Raw genomic sequence first — 19,497 nt, 5'->3', positions numbered from 1 at the left:
TTCCCAGGCTGTGATCTCTTTCTCTGCTAAGGCCTGACTTTTGTTTAGGGCCCAGGCCAAGTTCAACTATTCCCATGGGCCTGTCGCATCCTCTCCAACTATCAGTAATTCTGCTCCTTCTCCCAGATACGCATGACACTTAAAACCTGTATCACATAGCATTTTCTTCCTTGTTATTTTTTCATCTTTCTGTGTATTTAACAGGCTTATTCAAATAGCATTCTTCTTTGTAGTTCTACTACATAGTATCATGGGCAGGTTTTCCTGTTGGGGTGCAGAGAATGGTATTATAATCATATAATTCATAGTAGCTGTCTACAAATTGACACATCATAAGCTTAGTAATATGTATTTTACATTTTTTTCAAAAAGGATACTTGACTGCCCACAGAACCCATGAATAATATACAAAAGCCAGTCACGATGCACGGCATTTTTTATTATATCCAGAAGTTCGCCGTTCCACACATATTTCATATAAGGCTCACTACAGATCCCAAATACCCCTGAAAAATAAAAGTCTGTATCAGTCCATAAATACATAAAATATTTTGTATCAATAAAAAAAAAAGTTGGTATCAGAAAGATATGGAAATGGGCTGACATCCAACTCATTTTTAAGTCAGCTGCTGTTTTTAACTTCAAAGTAAGATGCCTGGCTAACAGCATTGCCATTTTCGGCGGATATCATTCCCATCATGTCCAGAACATTGTGTGGATTCTGTGAAGAATCTGACTCCCACGAAAGGCATTTTCTGACTTGTGACAGTTCTTGAGAGAAAAGAAAACGAGAAGGAAATTCAGGACATCTTACAAATATATAAATAAAGTCAAGAGGCAGCAGGAAGTAGCAGTTGAGCACATGGCTGAGAAGTTAAAGTTCCTGGATCCAAATCCTGGCTCTGCTTCTCATCAGCAGGGTGACAGGCATGATCAAGAGTGTTATTTACCAAGAGCGTAGCACCTCTGCTTCCTCACCTGTACCACATGGTTGTTATGAGGATGAAATGAATTAATAATGCACATAAAGGGCCTAGAATAAAACTGGTGTATTACAAATACTTCTAATAAGTGGCAGTTATTATTATGTTAGGCCTTTTCTCTATGAATAAATTAATTTCATCAAACATAATTTTAGCAGATCCACGTAAACTTATTAAATAGCAATGAGTTTCATAAAACTTACATGAAGTGAAAAATTAAAAGTATGTTTCTAAGATAATAGCTTAAAAGACTGTAAAGTTTCTAAATAGCAGTTAATCAAGACCATTTTTTCCTCAAAACATGATCTGTTAAGAGTATTTGTTTATACACTATACTACACCTTGGTTTGATTCATAAAAACTAAACTTTCTCTGCCCTTTCAATGCCTTATACAAGAGAATTAATAATAAAGACAACAATAGGAGACCTATTTTCGTCACTTACCAGCTCTATGACCTTAGGCAAGTTACTTACTGTCTTTGAACTTCAACTTTCTAAACTACAAAACGATGTTAATACTACTTACCTCAAAGATATTGTTCAGATTAAATAGTATAGGCAAAGTACCTGACATTCAGTAAAGATTATTTTAAAAATTTATTGTTTTCCTTTCTACCTACTCCCATACCTTCTACCCTCTCCCATACCTTCTACCCTCAGTCCCTGTTTCTTATCAGTTTATCTCTGTGTGACAAGAGAATAATCTCACCTTTGAGAATGATGTATGCATGCTAATCACCAGAAACTGTGAATACAAACTGTTATATTACATGGCAAGAAGAAATAAAGTTGCAGATGAAGTTAAGGTACCTAATCAGGACCTTGAGATGGGGAAATTATTCTGCATTATCTAAGTGGGTCCAATAAAATCACAGGGTCCTTGTAAGTCAGAGAGGAAAACAGGAGTATGAGTCTCAGGTAACGTAATGTGGCTTTAAAGATGGAAGGGAGCCATGAGCCAGGGGATGAATGCAGCCCCTAGAAGATGGAAAGGGCAAGAAAACTGATTCTCCCCGGAGCCTCCGGAAAGGAATGCAATCCTGCTGACACACTAATTTTAGTTCACTGGGACCCACTGTGGGCTTCTGCCTTCTGTAAGATGATAAATTTGTTGTTTTAGCAACTAAGCTAGGTAATCTGCCACAGCAACAAGAAGAAACTAATACACCCTGTTATTCATATCTATCAAGTAGAATTGCTCCAGGAATAGCAAAAAATTAAGTAGCATAGGAGGCTTAATTCAGATCCCAGAACAGATATTCAAATTCAGATTTTGGAAAGTATGTAGGGCAAATTTAGTAATACTTCAGCTTTTGTATTACAAATGGTGATATTCAGAAGTGTTGCCAGCAAATATTCAGACACACTAGTTGCCTTGCCCTCTATCTGTCTCTAGCGGCATGGGTTACCACCAGAGTGTCTGAACCACGGCAAATGTATGTGATCTAGATGATCTGCGAGTAGGGACGGTGCCCTTAGCTCAAGTGATGATCAATCAAGTAAACTAACAAGAGTCAAAGGAAATGATGGGGATAAATTCAGTTTAAGTAACAGCCTAAGCCTTTTTAAAGTTGATCACAACATCTGGCAAACCATTAACAGAACCCAGCCACTTTTTGAGAGTCCTGCAAGGGCAGGTCTTCTGGGACTACTTTAAATTGGATTCTACCTCTGCACTTCTGCACCCACATCTTCATCACTATCATTTAAGTTGCATGGAGCAAGGAGCCCAAAGACACTATTGGCTTACTTCCCACAGTCTTTAACACAGCTGGTGTCTTCACTATTGAAATGATTCGCTTACAACATTCACATTAGCAATGTCTCTAGGTTTAGAGTGCTAGACTGACCCAAGAACCTGGCAATAAAGGTAGTGTGTGACTGGTTTAGTCCAGGATCTCAGGGGCACCCTAGACGAGGCACTGAGTGGTCCTACAGTGGTCTTACAGCAGTCTTGCAGAGGCAGGGCCTATGCAGAACTGATGGGTCAAGCTGGGACCCATCAGTTAATAACGACCTCTGACCTGCTACACTGTTTCCTCAACATGGCCATATGATCTTAATTTCTAGGCCTCAGTTTTCTACTTAGTCTTTAATTCTATAAAACTAGCACTATACCTACTGAGCAGAGTTTTTATGAGAAATAGCAATTTACATATTTATATATTATATATTTACATAAATATATATAAAGTTTATATATAAATATATATTTATATACTTATATATATTTACACATATTAAATATATATTTATATAAACATAAACATATTAAATATACATAGTATAATTTAATATACTTTTATATTTATAGTATACTTATATACTCCACATATAACATGTACTCCATTTATATGTTTATTTAAATATATTAAATATATTTATTACATGTAAATGTCTAGCACATAATAGGCAACCCATGGTAAATCTTTTTCAAAACTCAGACCATAACGAACGGGTCTCTATGAAGGAAAATAAGTAGTGTGTATTATCTAATATTAAAAAAAAATTATCCACATAAACTTCACCTCTGCACTCCATGTAAAAGTCTAGGCTTGAATGTATTCAATGAAAAGTACATGAATAATTGCTAGAAAATGTCAGCATACAATTTGGTGGCTGGCCGACAAATGAAATCACGTGGTGATTAATGATCTTTATAAAAATGAATTGGTCAACTTCACATATCCAAAACAACCCCATTTAAGGACAAAGAGCAATGAGGGATGGAGAAATATGAGGAAAATGTGAGTGAATTTAATGAGCTGCCACTTCATGGATACCACATTAATATACATGAGATACACCAAGACCACCTACCGCTTCCACCTTGTGTAATTAATCCTTCATCTTCAAAGATGTCAAAGCTTTCTTGGCGATTCTGGGTAGTTTCTGACTTTAACATCTCCAGGGGCATTCGCAAGACAGTGAGATTATACTGAAGTGAGTGAGACAAATCATAGCTGTAACTGAGGACAGAATTGAAATTTAATAAGAATTACAAAAGCAAAGCATATTTCATGGTCTTGGCTCCCATATGGAATTAAAATCTGTGAACTAAATTACTTAGCACCTGTTACTTTATTTGGAAGCAATGCTGTTCAAATAAGCACTGTAAAACATTGCAAAATATAAACATAATTAGAAATAAAAACCTCACTGCATGACTAGGCATCTGCATGACTGGAAATACACAAGACAATCTCAGTAACCTACATTCTTTGATTTCTACAATGTGCATATGTGCATTTTGTCCTTCATACCGAAATCAATCTAAGTTCATGGTCTTGTGCAAACAGGGTCACATTTTCTATGAATCTGTATGGGGTTTTAGATACTACAACACCCACTGCAATACTGCATAATTCTGTACCCTAGTTTATCCAGGAGTGAAAATAATTCTATTAATTATTTATGGTGGTATCATAACTGACTTCATAAAACAGAAATAAGCAAACAATATAGGCCATTACAGTGAAACATGTTTTAGGAGAGTAAAAGACATTCAAAAAATATAATTGTCTCTGTGCAAATGAAATTTGGCCTTTAGGCCAAAAGAAATTCATTCAATTTTGATCTCACATAATTAATATTTTTAAAGTATCTCTAGCTCTCTCTCTATATATAGCTAGAGATATTTTTAAAGTATCTATATATAAACATATAAATATATTTATACTCTATATAAATATACATAAATATATTTAAAATACGCATATATACATAGGGTGTATATATATATACATATATACTATACATATATATTTATAGTGTGTGTATATATATATATTTCTTAAGTATGTGTGGGTGGACTTTCCAGTTTTTACTGGAAATCCTAAAGGAGCCTAGCTATATACTTTTAGCACAGAATTTCAGAAAGTAGTTTGAATACTTTATGTTTATACAAATTTGAATACATTATACAAATTATACAAAAATATTTTCTGTTTGTACAAATTTGTTTTTAAAGTATTTTAGTCATATTTTAAAATGGTTACAATTCTGTCTGGAGAGTTACAAACATTATTTGAATTATAATTTCTTTATATAATTTGGTTGAAATTGATTTGTTTCATCTGTGAAATTCAATTGTATCACATTTGCTTGATGAATCCACTCATTTTAATAGCATCTAATCTCAAAGGGATAAAAAGCTATATTAAGAAGTTGGCTTCTGATTTTTAACAATCAATTCTTTCTATTTAAAACAATTGCTTTATTCTAGAGATTCTTAAGAATATATTCTAACCTTTTTAAAAGCCTACTTATGAGGCACAAAAACTTGAACCTACATGTATTTACTTATATAATGACTTATCACAACTCAGTATAAAAATACAGACAAAACTGAGAAATATGAAGCAGAAAAAGGCCATTTCTAACAATAGCACTGAGCTTCCATAATAATTGACAGACACTATAAAGTTAGGCATAAAGACTGAAAGCTAGAAGACGGCAAAAAATACAATGGAAATATACATTCAATAAACATTTGTGGAAGTAAAAACTATTTCTTTAGGAGCCCTTTGCCCCACTTCTGTTAAAAATAATTAACTTCTTTCAGGTTTGCATCAGTAAAGACATAATTCACCCTACGTAGTAGAAATGTTTTTCTTTCTTTCATAAAGAAATGGTTAACTACATTAATAGTTTAAAATAAGTTTTTAAAAATGCAAAGTACCCTGTCAGTAGTATATAACACCAATAGCTACAAATGCTCTAGGTCCTCCTTTGATACTTATGACTCAAGTCCTTATTGTGTTCTACTTTTAGTTTGGATATTACAGCTAATAGAATTTTCCATCTATCACAATAATTACATCTATCAGGCCCACATACTAGTCACATCAATGGTAGTATAAGACTTATCATGATGCTCTAATCATTTACTTGCCTGTTCTTCAATTATCAATATTTGGGTTGTCCCTGGATTATTTGGTTTGCTTGTTTGGGCTATTATAAATAGAGAAGCTATAAATGTCTCTTTACAATGGAGATTTGTATTTTTGCTCCTGGTTATTTTCTCAGGACATATTTTTGTATATGTTCAATGCTACATTCCATCTCAGGAAACTGTTAACTTAAAATGTCACCAGCAGTACATCAGTATTGCAACAGTTCTTCCTATTTTGAATTTATTTTTACCAAATTTTGCCAGATTATTTACTAAAGTTGAATTATGAAATTGTTACAACTCTGTATCAGAGGCTGAATGCAAATTTCATTTTTGTAATTTAAGATTACAAAATGAGAATATTTCTTTAAAATACATTAAATCCTACCTAAAACAAAGATGATTTCTATAATGAGAATAAATATACTTTAATTTGCCCATTTAGATTTTCAGATTAAGATTTTTAAAAGGAAGAAATGGCTATATTTTAATGCTTTTAGATAAAACAAGTTGACTAAAAAGAAACAGAAGAGTACTACTATGTTCTCATTCTGTTTTTACCCTCTGGAAAATAATATAAAAGTTTATGTGATTAATAGGAGCAAAATTAACCTCAAACTTACCTAAAGTAAAAATTGCTAGATAGGTCCACATTTTGAAATATTCGTAGATACCTAAAAAAAAAAAAAAAAAAAACCAAGGTATATTTCATTTGCCCAATACTATTACTTTTCACAGTTTAACATGTACCTATATGAACATTTATATTTGTAAATGTGCTCATTAAAGCTAAAGAATTCAAACCATATCTAGAATAAAGATTACATATGAAGCAATTCTAGGTCTGTTGATTATCCCTTTGGAGACCTGTAACTTTTTAGTTTGACTGTTCCTCATCACTGATTATGCCAGTGAGAGGCAAGGTCATGCACCTATGCGTGTGGGGCATGGCAGACTTTGGGCAAGATAGAAATAAATGCTGTTTTTGCTTTTACAACATGCTTTGCAAATGCTTTGAGGATGGAGAGAGGAGAGTGACAAAAACAAGCACAATGTTTGTGGGTCACCACAATTTTAAGTTGGTAAGTTTTTATACCAAAAAAGGTATAGAATAAAATGTTCACGTTTCTGTCACTCAGGATTAATAAATGTCCACATTTTAAAATATCTATTTCAACTTTTAAAAGATAAACAACGAACAATTTAAGAAGTTAAAATTCCCTTTAGACCTCCTCAGTCCTGTTCTCTCACTCCAGAGGCAACCATTTTCCTGTCATTGATATGAATCCTTCCAGTTCATGGATTTCTTCACTGTTATCACATTAGAGCCATCTTTGAACATAGCATTACACTGTATATTTAAAATATGTATGCAAATCATTTCAAACTTTGTATACTGTCCTATTTTCTTCACTCATTTTTTGAAATCTAGTTATGTTGAAAGTTATAGATTTAATCTGTTCACTTTAATCAATGTTCGGTCTTCATCATATATAGTCATCCCTTGGTATATGCAGGGGATTGGTTCCAGGTCCTCCCTCGGATACCAAAATCTGCTGCTCAAGTCCCTGATATAACATGGCATAGTATTTGCGTATAACACACAACACACAACACACATCTTCCTGGATACTCTGAATTGCCTCTAGATTACTTATAATACCTAATACAATGTAAATGCTATGTAATGCTATAGCTGTTATACTATATTGTTTAAGGAATAATGACCAGAAAAAAGTCTGTACATGTTCAGTACAGACACAATTTTTTTCAAGTATTTTCAATCTGTGGTTGGTTGAATCCACGGATGTGGGGTCCATGGATAAGAAAACCCAGCTACACATGACACACTTTATTTATCCATTCTCTGCCGATAGACCATTAGGTTCTTTCCAGTTCTCCACTGTAAGATACGACGCATGTTTTCCCATAAACATGTATAACAGCTTCTCTAGGACACATGCATAGAAACAAGAATCACTGGGTTGTAGATAACATGCATTTTCGATTTTGCTAGAATTGTCGGAGTGTTCTTCTAAGTGGCTAAAATATCACTCCAACTCATAGTGTACAACTCATTTCCCACATCTCTGCTAACATTTGATGATGGCAGATATTTTGATTATTCCCAAACAGACTCATGAGAATAAAATGGTAGCTTTTTAATTTGCATTTGCCAGATTACTAGGTAAGGTTCAGAATCTCTGCTGTGAACTGCCTGTTCCTTTTAACCATTCTTCAGTTACGTTGCTTATTTTTTCTCACTGATTTGTAGAAATTCTTCCCACATTCTAAATAATAATCATTGTTATATGCTGCAAATATCTACTTTTAGACTCCTGCTGTTTCCTAAAATTTGTCTGGATTATAAATACATTTTGAATATTGACAGTATCAAATATAGCACTGTTTGCCTTATGATTTATACATTTTCTATTTTGTTTGTAAAATCCTTTTTCATACCAGTATTATAAAAGTGTTTACCTTTATTTTCTTAAAATTATCTTTGTACTTCTGAACTTGCTTCCTGAATATTATCAGAGAATGGAATCAAATTTCAATTTTGTCCAATTGGAAAACCAACTTTATTTATCCCATCTTTTACCTCAATGACTTGTAATGCTTACTTTATCATATTGCAGTTTGCCACATAAAATGCATCTTTTTCTAGGTTTCCTCAACTCTGTTCATTGACCCACATCAATTCCTCCACCAATACTAAGCAACCTTATTTACTATAGCTTACTATCTGATTATCTTAGTTACTATAGGTCTTACCAACTGGTTGACTTTATTTCTTCTTTTCTTTTTTAAATTGTCTCGACTATGCTTAGACATTTGCTTTTCCATATGACTGTTAAAATCATGCCAAGTTCCATTCTCAAAACATCCTCTTGGAATCTGGATTAATGTTACATTAAATTTATAAATTGGCCAGGTGCTGTGGTTCATGTCTATAATCCCAGCACTTTGGGAAGATGAGGTGGGAGAACTGTTTAAGTCCAGGAGTTAAAAACCTGCCTGGCCAACACAAAAAGACACAATTTCTGCCCAAAATACCAAAATTAGTCAGGCGTGGTAGCATGTGTCTGTAGTCCCAGCTACTGAGGAGGATAAGGTGGGAGGACCACTTGAGCCCAGGAGTTCAAGGCTTCAGTGAGCCAGGACTGCACCACTGCACTCCAGCCTGTGTAACAGAGTAAGACCTTGTCTCAAGAAAAAAAAAAATTTATAATTTTGGTGAAAACTAACATCTTCATGATATCAAGCCTCATCCATGAACAAGGGACATCTCTCCAATTATTAGAGATTTTTTAAATCTTTTAATAATGTTTTAAGCTTTTTCCATAAGGTTTTATATAGCTTTTGTTATATTTATTCACAGGTACCTTAAAAATTTTTTGTTCATTACTGCTAATGTGTGGAAACATTACTGGTTCTTACATATCTTACATGTTGATCTTTTCTTTTTTTAACTTTTTTTTTTTTTTTTTTTTGAGGCAGAATCTCACTCTGTTACCCAGGCTGCAGTACAGTGGCACAAACACGGCTCAATGCAGCTTCAATCTCCTGGGCTCAGTCCTCCCACTTCAACCTCCCAAAATGCTGGGATTACAGACGTGAGCCACCATGCCCAGCCACCTTTTCTTAAGTCGTTCTGCTGAACTCTTTCATCAGTTCTGAGAATTTGTAGATATTCTCAAATTTTCCAAGTAGAAAATGATGCTGTTTGTATAATAACATTAATTTTTCTTTTCAAGCTTTATGCCCATTTTTCTAGTCTTGTGGCACTAGCTAGGACCTTCAATATGAGGCTGAATGTTAGTAGTGATGGTAAATACCTCTGTATTGTTCTTTACTTTGATTAAAAGTAACGCTTTTAAAGTTTCACTTCTAAGAACAATTTTGGAGATAGGATTTTAATAGGTATCATTTATCAGATTAAGAAAGTCTGCTTATATTCCTGGCTTGCTAAAACTTTTTATAACAAATGGGTATTAAATTTTGTCAAATATATTTTCTGCAAACATTAAGAAGATAATTTTTCCAGCAATATTTTAATGTGGTGAACTGCTCTAGGAAGCTTTCTAACATTGATAAGAATCATGCATTACAGAGAAAAACATTACGTACGAAATGTTTAACAGTACTGTATTTTATTTCCAAATATTTTACCAAATATTTTTACTTAGATGCACTATTGGATTACATAGTTTTATAAGTGTTAAAAACTTTTCCTATTTAGTAATATTATTTCAGTTTACCTATAAAAAACTATTAATATAATTGTATCTTGTTCTGAATAAGTCCATTTACTACATGGTATTACTCATAAGATAATTTTACTCTTTAAAGATATTCCAATCACTATATACAATAACATAATCTATATTATTCTTGGCTAAAGTCATAAAGATGAGATTTATAAATAATATTAACCTCTTGAACCTTTTCCTATCCCTGGATCCGTATGCTCTCTCTGGTCAATCTGATTTACTTTTAGTCAATAAACTATGCTTTCCTATATCCAGTATGGGATATAATTTTTTCAGTTAGTGCAAGACAAAGGTTTACTTTATCTGATAAATTGTACTTATCCTCATCCGAAACAAATTATTTTCTAATAACTCCCCCTTCCAAATCATCATCAAAAGCAACATGACAAGGGCCAAGAAAACCACTGTCTAAGAAGGTCTCAAGCAAGAGGGTTGCATCACTTTTAAATTTTGGTTCATGTATCAGAACACTATAGAAGTACAGGATATAATTAAAATATAAACTGTTACCTATCCTAAAAACTTATAAATAGTTCTTTGTTCCATTTTAATCTTCATAAAATTAAATCAATTCAACCTTTACAATTTTATCAATTTGTTAATAGCTTTTCCCACATTGCCAAAGTTCCAATAATTCCTCCAAAACTTTTGAACATTTCAGATATATAGAAAAATTGGGGGAAAAAAGTACAATTAACACCAGTATGTCCTTTTTCTGAATTCACTGTTAGTGCTCTCTCCTTAAACACATACACAAACATTATCTCTCTTTAAATATACAAGTACATTTTATTTTTCTAAACCACTTGACAGTAAGTAGCAGACATCGTGACACTTCACTCCTAAATATTTTAGCATGTATCTTATTATGAACATCTCCTCAGTAACCACCAACCATTATTATGCTCCAAATTTAAATGCTGATTCAATATCACTAGTATGTAGTCTATATACAAACTGTCCAAATAAAGCCCTTTAGAGCTTTGTGTGAGGATATGTGTGCAAGTACACACACTTTTAACCCAGGATCCGACCAAAATCTGCATTTTGTTGTCATGTCTGTTTTAAAATCTAGAACAGCTGTTTTTTGTCTTTGATGACTTTAACATTCTTTTAAGAGTCAAGGCCAGTTATATTGCAGAAAGTCCATCAGTATGTATTTATCTGATTATTTCCTCATGCTTAGATTCAAGTTAAATATTTTTAGCAATATTTAACTACTAATGTAAACTGTGTCCCTCCACTGAGAGTCAAACAATGTCAGTTTTGTCTCATTATTGGTGATGCAAAGTTTGATTACTTGGGTAAGAATGTCTGCCATTTTTTTTCATTATAAAAATACTTATTCCTCTTTGTAAACAACAAAGATATTTATGGAGTTTAAAAGAGACTGTGATTATTCTGTTCCTCAATAACAACCTTTCACCTAATGGTTTTAGTTGCCATTGCTGATTCTTGCCAATTGCTATAGTGGAGGCTTTTTAACAGCTCTTAAACAAAAGTTGTAAAATTCTGAGCCAATATTTGATCTTTTTATATAACATTTATAATTTCTAAACTATATTTTATTTTCTAACTGATCTACCACATTAAGAAAAGTACTTGAGCCTGGGAGGATGAGGCTACAGCAAGTTATGACCATGCCATTATACTCCAGCCTGGGCAACAGGGCAAGACCCTGTCTCAAAAAAAAAGGTAGTTACCGCCATACATACCTAGCTTCATCAGGATGAGTAACCCGTACAGAATCATTGGGTATATAGATCATATTTGTATCTTCGATCTTATAGATGGCATGACCTCCAATATCTGCCATCTTCCTCCTTTTAGTTATTAACACAATATAATAGCCTTCTAAGAATCTGACAAAACCTAGGCAACAAAAAAAGAAAGAGAAATATGTTTTATAAACCTAGTAATGGCTTCGAGATGCCTATTTAAAAGGACAAAGACTTTTGATACATTTCTCACTTTATTATTTCCTTGATTTACAGCCATATAAATTTCAGGTATCTCAGAATTACTCTCTAGAAATATCTATACTGACATTTATCTCACTTAAAAATATTACTCTAAACAGAGCCAAATCATGAGTGAATTCCCATTCACAATTGCTACAAAGAGAATAAAATACCTAGGAATACAACTTACAAGGGACGTGAAGGACCTCTTCAAGGAGAACTACAAACCACTGCTCAAGGAAATGAGAGAGGACACAAACAAATGGAAAAGCATTCCATGCTCATGTACAGGAATAATCAGTATTGTGAAAATGGCCATACTGCCCAAGTAATTTACAGATTCAATGCTATTCCCATCAAGCTACCATTGACTTTCTTTGAAAAATTAGAAAAAACAACTTTAAATTTCATATAAAACCAAAAAAGAGCCAGTATAGCCAAGACAATCCTAAGCAAAAAGAAGAAAGCCGGAGGCATTATGCTACCTGACTTGAAACTATACTACAAGGCTATAGTAAACAAAATAGCATGGTACTGGTACCAAAACAGATATGTAGACAAATGGAACAGAACGGAGGTCTCAGAAATAACACCACACATCTACAACCATCTGATCTTTGACAAACCTGACCAAAAAAAGCACTGGAGAAAGGATTCCCTATTTCATAAATGGTGCTGGGAAAACTGGCTAGCCATATGCAGAAAACTGAAACTGGACCCCTTCCTTACATGTTACACAAAAATTAACTCAAGATGGATTAAAGACTTAAATATAAAATCTAAAACCATAAGAACCCAAGAAGAAAACCTAGGCAATACCATTCAGAACATAGGAATGGGCAAAGACTTCCTGACACTAAAAGCAACGGCAACGAAAGCCAAAATTGACAAATCAGATCTAATTAAACTAAAGAGCTTCTGCACAGCAAAAGAAATGATCATCAAAGTGAGCAGAAAACCTACAGAATGGGAGAAAATTTTTAGAATCTGTCCATCTGACAAAGGGCTGATATCCAGAATCTATAAAGAACTTAAACAAATTTACTAGAAAAAACAAAACAAAATAAAACAAAAATCAAACAGTGGGCAAAGAATATGAATAGACACTTCTCCAAAGAAGACATTTATGTGGCCAAAAAACATATGAAAAAAAGCTCTTCATCACTGGTCATTAAATAAATGCAAATCAAAACCACAATGAGATACCATCTCACGCCAGTTAGAGTGGCAATTATTAAAAAGTCAGAAAACAAGAGATGCTGGCAAGGCTGTGAAGAAACAGAAACACTTTTAAACTGTTGGTGAGAGTGTAAATTAGTTCAACCATTGTGGAAGGCAGTGTGGCTATTCCTCAAGGATCTAGAACCAGAAACACCACTTGATCCAGCAATCCCATTAATGGGTATATACCCAAAAGATAATAAATCATTCTACTGTAAAGACACATGCACATGTATGTTTACTGCAGCACAATTTACAATAGCAAATACTTGGAACCAACCCAAATGCCCATCAATGACAGACTGGATAAAGAAAATGTGGCACATATACACCATGGAATACTATGCAGCCATAAAACAGGATGAGTTCATGTCCTTTGCAGGAGGCATGGATGAAGCTGGAAACCATCATTTTCAGCAAACTAACACAGGAACAGAAAACCAAACACTGCATGTTCTCACTCATAAGTGGGAGTTGAACAATGAGGACACATGGACAAAGGGAGGGGAACATCACACACCGGGGACTCTCAGGGGATAGGGGCAAGGAGGGGAAGAGCATTAGGACAAATACCTAATGCATGCGGGGCTTATAAGCTAGATGATGGGTTGATGGGTGCAGCAAACCACCATGGCACATGTATACCTATGTAACAAACCTGCATGTTCTGCACATGCATCTCAGAACTTAAAATAAAAAAAAAAAAAGAAAAAAAATTATTCTAAACAATTTAATTCATTCATTGTTTTTGGTTTCACTGCAAATAGCACTTAGATGCCTTAAGCAAACATAGATAGCAAGATTAAGAGGAGTTATTATTCCATGGGTAGAGCTTTAGTTTTGCATAGATAAAAAAATTCTCAAGATTTGTTGCACAAGATGCATATAGTTAATATTGCTGTACTGTGCATTTAAAAATGGTAATAATGATTATGTTTTTACCAAAATTAAATATATATATATACATACATACACATATACACAAAATACTATAAAAATGAAGATGAAATTATAGTAAAGGAAATGTTTAAAAACATAGTAAGATGAGTCCAAGAATAAAGTCATACACAAGCATAAATCTTAAGATCCTATGTACTATACCCCACATTTGCCTCTCCATTTTCTTACAGATAATGCAAAGAGGAACACACATCCAAGTATACTATGCACAGTGGCTAAAAGATAAAAAACCAAGCCAGTACTTAGAGAAGCTATGGTAGTTCTGAGAACTGGAAGATAATTCCAGATTGAGTCCTCATAAAAAGGATACGTGCTGCAGAGAACAATAACCTCAGGAGAATTCTCCAGCAATGTCAAGGATACATTTCTCAGTGCTGTTTCAGATGCCAAGGCACAATTCAATAAATATTCTTTACAAACTGAAAGAATGCAGGCAAGGCACACAGCTGAACAGAGGTCTAATTTCATTTGAAGATAAAATCTAAATACCTCTGGTAATATTTTACCAAATGTATTCATCATGAAATACTAGTTAATGGAATTCCATAGGGGAGAGGAGTGCCAGTGAGCAAATAATACTGGACTAAGAAACGTAAAAATCCTGAGAACCTTACAGTACTGTGCTACAGTACACCATGAATTTTGATGGGAGATAAAGACCAAGTGCCTTTCCAGATTTGTTTGTTCATGGAAACTCCTACCGCTGCCTTAAAACAACAACAACAACAACAAGAAAACAGTAGATAAACGTTCTAAGGAACATATTTTGGGAAATGTTGCCCAAAAGAACAAACGTCATGGATTCTTGATAATTAATGTCCAAAACCAATTTGAGCGGCTTAAACTAAAAAAGGAATTTATATGAAGGATCCCGAAGTGATTCATGCCACACATGGGAAACAGTGTGTCTGGGCCTCAGAGAAAACCCAGTCAAGAAGTGTCTCTCAACATCTACTCCATTCTTCTCTCCCTCCATAGACCAGGCTCCTCCACTTCTCTGGATCATGTGGTAGGAAACACAACAGTTGACAGCTCTGGGCTTTCCACCCAAAACCTCCTAACTGGGAAGAAGAGAACATTTTTACCAAGTTCAATTTCAGAATTCCTGGGAAAGAACTTGGATTGACCCAACTTGGGTCAGGTGCCCAGCCCAAGACCAATCAACTATGGCCAAAGAATAGAATCACGCTGTACTGGAAGCCATTTTATATAACTAGGTGGCCTAGATGGGACTGGAGGACACAGTGCCAGTTCCCTGGAAAGTGAGTGCAAACAAAACAATATATTAAGTAAATTACATATCCTTCATGCAATCCTCCACAAATATCATTTCTGATAGTTCAGTTTTTAAATGAATATTGGAGAGTTAGAAACAGAGTTGTGTTTTATGTCAGATCATTAAAATATAGAAGTTCTATACTGCTGACTAAAAAAGAGCCATATACATTAATGTTCAGCAGCATTACATTCTCAGCAACAGACTAGTTGTCATACAATCTTGGTCAAAAACTTTCAGGTTCCCTGAACTTTGCTTTGGGAGTTAAAACTAACTTTTTTGGTGGTAGTGAAGAGGTGACACTTCTGAAATGGCAATGCAAGGAGCTCAGCAGACCCTTTCCTAGGAAAAACAATCATAACTGGCAAAAATCATAAAAACAAAGGAAAAAATTCAAACTTTCTATGAAGTTCCCTAAGGGCACACAGAAAGTGGATAAACATTCATCCAAGAAAATCTACTAAATCTTGGTAAAAGCAGCAAGTTTGTGGCATTTGGATCATGGCCTGTTCCCCTTCCACACTGCCTCCCAGTTCAGTGTGACAGGGTATCTACTCTGGACAGTTGCAGCCAAGAAGATAGAGCTCCTTCCTCTCTCTCCAGCTCCCAGTCTAGGACCACAATTTCTGCTCACGAGGGGCAGGCCACCAGCATTTCTCATCCCCACCAGCTCTGTGTTGTAAAAGCTCTATTCCAGGTAAGCATGGCTAAAGTCTGGGCTCCTTCCTTCAACCAAGCACCGACTCACAGGGTAGAGGCTCTACTCCAGGCATGTCAGGCCAAGAACACAAGGCTCCATCCCTGCCCAGCTCACTCGCTCATAGGACAAGCTAGATACAGTCATATACAGCTGTTTCTCATCAGAAGCAATGAAAGCCAGAAAGAAGAGGGATGCCATATTTAAAGTGCTAAAAAAAGATACATATCAAGAAGAATCTTATATCTAGCTATTTTTCAAAACTAACTTTCTCACACATACATTCTCTCTCTCTCTCTCTCTCTCTGTATGTGTATGTGTGTTTCTCTCAGAGTATTATAGTCTATAAAGTCTAAGCTAGGACCCTGGTGCTCTGAATTTTTGCTCTAGAATTGGCAAATACCTATGACCTATGTCTTGTTATTCTCAGCTGATGAAAAAAGAACTACTAACTGAATACATTAACATGAAAGAGCTGAAATCTATAATGGAAAGATGTCTCAAGAATCTTGTCAGCCATGCTACTGAGAAAAAATGCTATTAAAATAATGAAAAATACTTATATTTTAGAAATCCACAAAACACAAAGTATTTCTTTAAAAAGGTTAGAGACTAGCCAAAAATGACCTCAAAGTTGAAGGACACAGGAATGGGAAGAAGGAAAAAAAAGCTGATGACAACCTCCCTAAAAGCAACTTAGGAAGTAGTCATCCTTTCAGAAAGATAAAAGTTACAAAAGTAAGGCTTTTGGAAGCAACACATACACACACACAAAAAAAACTTAAAATGGGAATGTAATTGGGATTAAATGATAAATATTTACAAGATAAATTCGTTTTCCTTTTATTCTTCCTGTGTATTGATTTTTTAGATAAAAATTCTCAGTAATAATTTCTCTCAATCTGTATTCCATTTAAATTTTAATTTTATGTTTTTAAGCTCCAGGCTATTTACATCATTCTACACTTTCCTTCATAATTTGTATGAGCGAAAGTAAACATACTGCACAAAAGAGACTCTCTTCTTCTAGCACAAATGGCTTCGGTATATTATAAATGAGATTATTTTCCGCTTCCTTTTTACTACCAATTGGAAATCTCTCTCAACAATCAAAGGCTTCAGTGTGGCACAGACGTCCACCAAGAGTCATCCTGTTCATCCCTCTAACATGTTGAACACCAGAACAAGTTTCTTCATCTTCTTTCTATGTACTTCTGACCCCAGGCCAATTTCACTGAGTACTTTCCAGAAGACGAGATGATGGTCGTCATGCAAAAGTGATTTCTGTCTCTCCAAAAAAAAAAAAAAAAAAAAAAAGGCTGTGTCACTTGAGAGGAATGCCAAGCAAAGTATATATATAAAAAAGGACAATATGAGAGAATGGAGTATATATAACTCTGTGGCTGGAGAGGACCCTCATCAGCCCACTAACAGGGAAGAATGTAATATCCTGTTTAGGGAGGTCATCATGCCAGCCAGCTATTATCTTGAACGCCTCCAGTGAGAATAGCACTCCGGCAGAGAAGGATGAAAAACCCCCACAAGGTACCCAGTGCCTTTGCACAACAGAGTGTTCTGGAACCAAAGTGACATCTCTAATATCAAATCATACCACCCCCTAACTTGTCTGAGACTCACACTTTATTGGTGTTTTCACTATAATAGTGAAAATACTATCTGCAAGGGTGTTGTAAGTAATAGCGTAGTCCATCACAGTCTACTATACTGACACTTCTTATTTTGCCACTCTTCCACATACTAGAGGCTTAGAAGAGTGTCTGACAGGTGACAGTGGCAGTAAAAGGACAAATACCTAAGGGTTGTGTATCAAAAGGAGCTGGGATGATAACAGAAGTGAGTAGTATGGGCTACATGTCATCCTACTCATGTGCCTTAGGACCACATAAAACAACTCTGTGATGGATGTTCATGATCCCATATAGTGGTTTCTCAAACTTCCTGCTGGCTGTCAAATAACAATGGAACAGGTCAGGAATTGGCAAGGCAGCTACAGGACTGGATCAATCCGTTCATAGTAAAGAAAACGCTCTGGGTCAGTAATATTCAAAATAAGGCCTAGGGACCAGTGCTGGTCCATGAGCTTTCGGAACTGGCCCACGAAAAGACAAGTAAACAAATTAAGAGGAAGGATTTAGAAACTTTAGAACAATTTAGATTGCTATAACATCTGTGTGCATGATCAATGAAACTGGCCTCACACAGGGCATAGTTTGGATATTACTAAACCTGTGTTTGAAGTCACATGCGGTGTTGGTCTGCAACATGTGATATATGTGAGGGAGGGGGAAAAACTGATCCTTTATTACAGATCATAGACAAGTATTGTTCTAAATTCTCATGACACGTGTACTAAATAAACCATGACAACAATCTAAAACATTGCAGCAAAAATATATTATCCACAAATTCAGCATGTTCAAAAAGTTAGTGAAGAAAATATTTTAGCCACAGAATAGAACAAAACCGTTCCAGCCATTTCACACATGTATTATTTTGACAACTACCCATTTTTCAACGATAAGTATTTTGTGTTAATTTCAGTATCCACTATATTTCTAAGCTAGTACTAATAGACTTTTATTACTCCCTGTTTACTTTTCACTGATTCTTAACTTTATTTACATGACTGAAATAGGATACATAAGGCACATAAAAATACTAAATGTTTACCTAGTACATTACTGTCTCACTTTACTTGCAGGTTAATCTTTCAGTGACTTCACTGTACATGCACAGTCTCAAAGCTACTAGGGCTCTAACTTCAAGAGAAACAGCTGAGAATATCACCTTTAAAAGAAACATGGAGACACCTTCAGCCTTCACCCAGAGTTTACTAATCAAAACTTGTATGTAAAATAAATATCAGGTTACAAACTTGGTTATCAATTGATTCAAAGAAAAGTTCTAGTTTTACAATCTTGGTTACCAACCGATTAAAAATGAGGCAAAGAATATGCTAAAAGCAAACATATCAAGAAAAATTAAATGTGACCAAAGTATCATAAAACACAACAGTCCAGCAGTCTAGAGGCCATTTAATGTAAAGGCAAACAGCCCAATACAACTCTAGAATACCCAAGGACAGCTATTTTTCAACACGGTTCTCGCTGGTGGCTTATGACTGTAATCCTAAAACTTTGAGAGGCTAAGACAGGAGGATTGCTTGTGCTCAGCAGTTTGAGACCAGCCTGAAAAACATAATGAGA

At 34.7% G+C, this 19,497-nt stretch overlaps 1 protein-coding gene across 5 annotated transcripts in view; it reads right to left on the bottom strand.

The window, feature by feature from the left end:
* The window catches only part of FIG4 (FIG4 phosphoinositide 5-phosphatase), a 134,766-nt gene that overhangs the window by 80,998 nt on the left and 34,271 nt on the right, over positions 1 to 19,497 (bottom strand). For all 5 annotated transcript variants that reach the window (XR_001816099.2, XM_017497419.2, XM_037727440.1 and 2 more), the window contains 4 exons: positions 11,871 to 12,027; positions 6,502 to 6,552; positions 3,805 to 3,953; positions 378 to 506 (listed from right to left, as the gene is read on the bottom strand). Coding sequence is in view for 4 of the 5 variants with exons in the window: in XM_017497419.2 (XP_017352908.1) it covers positions 378 to 506; positions 3,805 to 3,953; positions 6,502 to 6,552; positions 11,871 to 12,027 (486 nt within the window). In the remaining variant the exon portion in view is untranslated. The remainder of the gene's footprint in view (positions 1 to 377; positions 507 to 3,804; positions 3,954 to 6,501; positions 6,553 to 11,870; positions 12,028 to 19,497) is intronic.

The sequence above is a fragment of the Cebus imitator genome, unplaced genomic scaffold (genome assembly GCF_001604975.1).
Source record: "Cebus imitator isolate Cc_AM_T3 unplaced genomic scaffold, Cebus_imitator-1.0 Scaffold231, whole genome shotgun sequence".
Classification (NCBI taxonomy): Eukaryota; Metazoa; Chordata; class Mammalia; order Primates; family Cebidae; genus Cebus; species Cebus imitator.
Note: the sequence above shows the minus strand (reverse complement) of the source record. Positions and strands in the feature narration are given on the sequence as shown.